Source organism: Physcomitrium patens, chromosome 1 (genome assembly GCF_059467195.1).
Source record: "Physcomitrium patens ecotype Gransden chromosome 1, ASM5946719v1, whole genome shotgun sequence".
Taxonomy (NCBI): Eukaryota; Viridiplantae; Streptophyta; class Bryopsida; order Funariales; family Funariaceae; genus Physcomitrium; species Physcomitrium patens.
In genome coordinates this window covers 12,542,267-12,549,158 of record NC_143410.1, presented here as the reverse complement: position 1 = coordinate 12,549,158, position 6,892 = coordinate 12,542,267, and the positions used below count along the sequence as shown (strand labels likewise).

Here is a 6,892-nt window from a genome sequence, read left to right as displayed (position 1 = left end):
AAATTTCTATTATAGTCTCATATTGCTCAAAACAAAGAAAGTTGTTAAGTTACTTTAATAATATTTGAAGCATTAATCATTAAATATAATAGTATTTGAAGCATAGATGTCTTCATATGATTTGCTTACAATTAAATTATTGGCACCTTATTTATAACTCTAACTCCACTACTTCTTTCATTGATTAATCCACCACAAATCAATAATCTCCATTAATTAATCAAAATTTAGAAATTGACTTCACTCTATGATGTTTAATTAATAACATCTAATTTCTATTAATTAATTGATTACCATTGACTTCCATTAATTAATAGAAGTAAATAATGAAGGCTATGTGGCCAAAAGAGCTATATGGCTATACAAGATTGGATGAAGCAAGGCCACATAGCTAATAGACCCACGTGGCTATACATGATTAGGTGAAGAAAGACTACATACCCACCATACTAGAAATAACCAACCTAGTTTATGGAGCCTTCCCAAGGATTATTTTCATCCTATCTTCAACAAGCCACTTTTGATGATTGAAAACCCTTGATAATTAATATTTTTCTTGCAACATACAATATTGATTCATGGAAGGAACAATGTATAATATCTTATATGAATGCAATCTCTAAGATTAATTACAAGAGCCAACTTTAGTCTTGTCTCTATCTAAGAAGATCCTTTTCTTTTCTTTTCTTTTGGTCTTTTGATGTACATTTTTGAATTTTTTTTAGATCTTTTACAAATTTGCATCTTAATCCTAATTCCATATTATTTTGTATTCATTTATTAATTTACATTCATGTTGTAAAAGTATTTGCAACAAAGTCTTGTAAGATGCTATTGTAATTGTGTTTTTGCTTTTAAAATAATTTGATTTAGAACAGTTTAAACAAATAATGTTTATTTTAGACAAATGCTATAGTCAAGGATTTTAAATATAAAAGAATGCAAATTCATCATCACATTTCTTGCCGTCAATTAGATGAAATGATTAAATATTAAGTTTGAAAAGATTGAAAGAAAATTAGAAAATATTTTGTAGTAGCATCTTTAATATATGTTATTGTAAACATACTAGATAACTTTAAATATTAAATGAGTATAACAAACCAACATATGTAAAGAATAGACTATAATATATACAATAATGGAGAGAATAATATAATATTTAAATTGTTCTTTAAAATTCAAAGTATACATTTAAAATGTAAATATTTAAAAGATGAACTTTTGCAATAGAGATTAAATTAAAATGTAAACAATTGCAAGCCCACAATAAAACATATATTTTGTTTTAAAATACCTACTATGAAGTAAAATCATAATTGATTGATTGTAGAACTTTTAAGCAGAGAAATAAAAGTACATGACAACTAACCAATGTATAATTTGACCAATCTGGTTAACCCAATAAATAACAAACATTTTATTTTTACAAATGAGGCTCTTGTTAATCATAATAATCAGTGAAATGTTACATTTGTAATCATTAAAAATAAAAATAAAATTGAAATATCATGTATGTGAAAAGACACATTGACATCTAGTAAATTCTTTGTAAAAGGCTAAGAAAATAGAATAATGTGTTAAACATCTTATGCATCAAAATATATGATGTCCAACACACTTTGCTTAAAGTAGTTAAGAGCATTGTTGTTGAATGTTTGAAAATCTGAAAGGTTTTGAAATCATATTCTTTCATCAGAGTCAGAAATCATAAACAATAGAGATTTGTATGAGAGATCAAATGCTTTCATCTAAGTTAGAAATCAAGAACAATAGAAAATTGTATGAGAGACGAAATTTCCCACAGAAAGTTGTTTATATTGCCTATGCATTGTCGTTAAAACAAACAACTTCAGGATCTGGTGAAGTAACAATTTTTTTCGCTGTCAAATGGGGTTTATTGTGAGTTTGATCAATAATATTCAATCAAGACTAAAAGTGGAATAATGCAGCCTGACCAAGGTAGTGGACGTAATCCTTCATCGTCACATCAGAACGTCATTCATAGTCCAACCAACGTACAATGTAATCAAACAGGATGAATACACAAGGACTATGCAATGGTTAAAACAGCTGACGATGTTAAAAATGTGGTGTACTGTCTGATTGATTACAACTGGGATAACCCCGAGTCACCACATAGAATAAGAAGCCTTGCCCATTAATCAGGTGCAAACAATGTACAGTAGGACTGAAACAGAAAAACTCCCGGTCGCACACATTGACACAATTCTTCATCCAGTAGCAATTTGACGGTATCAAAACGTTCTTGCGTATGAACTGCTCTGCCCACTTCAGTGGCCTTGAAAACCTTGAAAATTACACCGACATCCACCATTGATAACAATCATGGGAGCAAAACTTAGATAGGCTTAATCTTGAAATGCAGACCGATGAGCGAAAAAACGAAGCATTTCAAGTCCTGCAAAATAGTAGTGCCAAAATAGCAGCGTTAAAAGGCAATCATTGGCTTACACAGGCTCTAACCCAACGCACAACACCTCTACCTTGGATTACTTCAAGTAAATTTCAAGCAAAGGACCTCCAGGTGTTAAAAGGGATACCCTAAAGTTGAAGCCACGTTGAAGTCCAGCACAGAGAGGTAACACAATTCTTCAATAAACGTACCTGGACAAGATAGTAAAAAATCCGAAGACCTTCAGGATCCTTGCTGCTCTGTACATCAAGAAGGGAACCAATTTTTGATGTAGTGAAGGATATATGCTCGTTTCCCATCACAATCTCGAGCTCCTGTCGTCCAATTCTATCAGGTTCTGGCCAGTTGTTATCATCTTCTTTCAATATCTGAAAAATCCAAGAAAGAGCAGTTAGAGTAAGGTTCATCCACTAAGATAAGTAAAGCCGTGTTCTAATCAGTGACATTGTATTCTTCATTACTAAACAACCTCGCTTCCAAAAAGATCCAGGATTGAACATCAGAGTGATCAGATAACAGGGGACCCAAATGGTCGACTACCTAACAATTGCCAAGTTGCTAACATGCTTCCAGCATTTCACTATGCCCACTTGAGAAAGAACCAAAACTGAATAAGCTAACATAGAGAGTCCCAAGGTTCAAGCAAAGCCCAAGACAATGGGAGCACAGGGTTGCGAGTGATCAGCCCGACACATTGCAAAATATAATCCACATGGCTTATATCAAAGAGCTCCAAGGAGATAGAAGGGGAAAAACCCAGCGCGCAAGAACAGCGAACTATTCCCAAACCCTAAACTGACATGTACTACCCTAACCATGCCTTGAAATGTACATAGCCTCAAAGAATAATGAAAAAAAAAAAAAAAAAAAAAAAAAAATGTAGCAAGGGACACTTGCCTCGCTATCAGTAATAATGCGTCGGCACTCCTTGAGCGCGGCCTGGGTAAGAAAGACCTCCTTGCGAATCATGGTGTCGTTTTTGTAGTTGGAGTTGTTGGCGTAGCGGAGCTTGCCATCGGGACGGAACTCGAACTCCAGAAATTCGTGACCGAACTTGCCCTTATGGCCAACGTAGTAACGCACATAGAACTCGCCAAGCTCCTCGGCGTGCACTGAAGCCATCGCTGCCTCCCGCTCCAAAACTGCCCACCGACACAACAATCGGTTGAGGTGGAGAGAGAGAGAGAGAGAGAGAGAGAGAAAGAGAAAAACAGGGTTGACGATGTCTGTGCTTGTTAGGGTTACCATACCCGGACCTCGGTGCAACGCGATATCCTTTCAATACCCTGGAAGTGGGTGTAATATGATAACTTCGAATACCCGGCCACTTCTCGAGTTGAGTGGCCTTTCACTTTTAGACAGGGTTCGATGCTCTTTGGAAGTTCCAGCAACAAGTAACAGAATACAAATTTTGTTGTGCCAAATCAATTCTGGTTTTGTAAAAATCTTTAAATCTTGACCTAGAAATGTGGCAAACTATGTTTTTAATCGAGACCATCAATTGACACTTTCGGCACGAAGACTACTTCGTTACTAAAGCAACGGTTGCAGTTCACGAACACTTGCCGATATACTTGAAGGTGATTAAGTCTTTTCGTGTCATTTGAACTTGTCTTTTTTGCGGACATTACTAATATTTAATTTTTGTGTTCATCGTGCAGACTTGAATAATTGTATTTTTGCAAGGAAAACTTACGAAGTCTGCTATAAGAAAGCGTTAAGTGAGGTAGAATTCAAATAAGCGACTGAAGTTCCGTCGACATGAATAAGAAAAATCAGGGCATGAGAGTTGGGAAATCTGAACTTGGTAGATCTCTTGGAGCAGTTACTTTCGCCAAAATCAAGTTTGCAAAGAATTTGGAGACTAGCCAAAGTGTAGCCATCAAAGTTCTGGATAAGGACAAGATCCTCAAACATAAGATGGTTCAGCAGGTAGTCCAAAATCGTGCCAATTCAATACAAACCCAATCCAGATTATTTATTCCTTGATCACGATCAGGTGATTTTGCAGAAAGATTGTAGCCAGTCGCATTCATGCGATTTGCCTCCAAGCCGGGACTCCATCGATGGTCAGGCGGGAGGAGTTCATGCTGCTTCAAATTAGTCTGGAATACTCAACCTGGTTCTTAAGTTGCCCCGTCATCAAGAATTTGTAACATTAGTACTAAAGATGATGTTCTTCATTCGACATATATGGGGAATTTCAAGAGAATATTCTTTGGATTTGCAGATTAAAAGAGAAATATCCATGATGAAGCTAGTGAAGCACCCGTATATTGTGCAACTTCTTGGGGTTGGTATTTCACCAAACTTGGTTGTTCCAAGATATTGTGTTTACTCGCCTTAACGATATCTTTTGCATGTAATTGACGATGGGCTGTGGAAACTGTCAGTACTAACGTTAATTTTGTATTAGAGGTGCCTTAGGTTCTAGAATGTGATTATTTAATATTTGGGATGTTTTATCGTGTCATTTCATGGCTAGCAAATCAAAAATCTACATTGTGCTAGAGTATGTGACTGGCGGCGAGCTTTTTGATAAAATTGTAAGTACATAGTCCGTTCCAACTCAGGCGGCGTTCTTTTGCCTGCGAACTGTTCGCAAGCAGCAAATCTTAACTATCAGCTGATACACGTATCGATTGTTGGTGTTACCAGGTTCATCAGAAGCGACTCAAAGCAGATGAAGCAAGGAACAAACGAGATACGAAGAGTCAGAAATCCCAATCGACTACATGCAGAAATCGGAACAAATATGCTTTGAGCTGTTTTGTAGACTATGACCTTCAACAATATTGACATAAATCTTTTACATTCGCGGATAAACCGAGCACTGTATTCTAGCCCTTCCTTTCTCTCATCTGGCGCTAGGAGAATGATAAAGGGACCCTAATCTTAAAACTGTAAGTGACGGGTCATTATTTTGTGAAACCAAGATGTTTTGTCGTTTGAAAGCTGCCGTCAATGACTTGGATTGTCGTATCATATCCTACTGATACATATGCCTCGCGCATTCTGACAAACTAGCATGTGCATATCTTCTCGCAGCGTATCCCAGCTGAAAAAATTTACCAAAACTTTTGGTTTAAGAACGGATATTCTCCTCCTAAGTTTGAGAGGGACTTGGATATCAACCTCGACGATATTGATGCTGTATTCAGTGAGTCCACAGTAAGCTCGAATAATCGTAAATCACATGCACCACCTACTATAAGCCAATGTGTGTTACGATATGGTAGTCCCTTGTAAGAAATCAGTGAGGGTGTTTCATTTTGCAAGTGCATGCAAAGTGTTCTAAAGTTCCGTCGTTATGATAGATAGTTCAAAACTAAAGCATCGATTGTAATCCTGTTGGACTTGGGAGCAATGACCTTTCTGGGAGCTTGAGGTTCACGCTACTTCGGCTGGAGGATTATATGGTCACTCAGGAGAAGGATATTTAGCCACCGGCAGTGAATGCATTTGAGCTCATCTCTCTCTCTCGTGGACTTAATCTCTCTGGCTTATTTGAAACACAAAGCCAGGTAAGCTACCCCCTACTTTTGATTTGTGTTATGCGCTTCTTGAATGCCTCTGAATATTGACACCGTTATTTGGAGGTTTCGATGCAATTTTTCTAAAATTGTAGTGCAGAAATTTGGGATGGTATCAATTGAATTTTTTGATATTTTCAGATGAATCCACGAATCCACTTTCGCAGGATCTTAGTCAATAGATCGAGTAAAGATTCACGAGCACATAGCCTGCTAATGAGATTATTAGCACCATTGAGAAAGATGCTAAGCATTTTGCCTTCAATGTACAGAAAAGGGATTACAAGATGAAGTTGCAAGCAGACAAGTACGGCAGAAAGGGCCATCTTTCAGTGGTTACGTAGGTTGGTTTAGTACTAATGGAAAAACTAATACGTTGAATTCTGAAAAGTTAGGTTTTTTGCATTGGAACACAACGTGATGAGTAGTAAGGATTAATTTTTTCACAGAGGAATTGCCGCATTATATCAATGCTAAAATCATAAAGTATCTAGTGGTGGGTGACTCATAGATGTCTGCAGGTTTTGCCCCCCCCTTTTGCTCCAACACATTCTTGTTTGTAATGTGAATGAAGTCCCATTTTTGTAACATGATATTAGAGCCCTAGATAAACAAGAGTTATGGATGAAAATTATTGGATGTAAAATATGGATGATTTTTAAAGATAAATTGTTCTTGTCTTGCTGCTCCTAGAGTCTTGTAATTACGTTGTTGCTAGAGCCTAGCCTTATGATTGTTGCTTTCGGTTTTGACTTCCTCTTGAGTTAATCTCCTATTTCTTTTGGCTAAAACCTACAAGTCCTCAAGAGTTATTATTGAGATATTTTTTTATGAATAAACTTCATAATCTTTCATACATTGATAAAAAATCTATAAAGAGTTTTTTTAGAGAAATTTTTGAGCTTAAGAATCAATATATTAA

At 36.3% G+C, this 6,892-nt stretch overlaps 2 protein-coding genes across 4 annotated transcripts; one reads left to right on the top strand and one right to left on the bottom strand.

Annotated features, from left to right (window-relative positions):
• Positions 1-2,061: 2,061 nt before the first annotated feature.
• LOC112275078 (protein mago nashi homolog) lies at positions 2,062-3,608 on the bottom strand. The gene is made up of 3 exons (XM_024505105.2): positions 3,335-3,608; positions 2,629-2,805; positions 2,062-2,422 (listed from the first exon to the last, which is right to left on the bottom strand). The coding sequence occupies exons 1-3, from the start codon at positions 3,557-3,559 to the stop codon at positions 2,363-2,365; spliced, it is 462 nt and encodes a 153-aa protein (XP_024360873.2). The 5' UTR covers positions 3,560-3,608; the 3' UTR covers positions 2,062-2,362.
• A 175-nt stretch (positions 3,609-3,783) lies between these two features.
• Positions 3,784-6,660, top strand: LOC112282774 (CBL-interacting serine/threonine-protein kinase 3). 3 transcript variants are annotated; one of them, XM_090250313.1, is made up of 7 exons: positions 3,784-3,981; positions 4,099-4,369; positions 4,668-4,730; positions 5,096-5,340; positions 5,486-5,608; positions 5,755-5,961; positions 6,243-6,660. In XM_090250313.1, the coding sequence occupies exons 2-4, from the start codon at positions 4,199-4,201 to the stop codon at positions 5,234-5,236; spliced, it is 375 nt and encodes a 124-aa protein (XP_090106439.1). In that variant the 5' UTR covers positions 3,784-3,981; positions 4,099-4,198; the 3' UTR covers positions 5,237-5,340; positions 5,486-5,608; positions 5,755-5,961; positions 6,243-6,660. The 3 variants fall into 3 exon arrangements, with proteins under 3 accessions (XP_090106439.1, XP_073390266.1, XP_090106435.1); XM_073534165.2 differs by having other exon boundaries at positions 3,784-4,369; positions 5,486-5,597; XM_090250309.1 differs by having other exon boundaries at positions 3,784-4,369; positions 5,802-5,961.
• Positions 6,661-6,892: the final 232 nt, after the last annotated feature.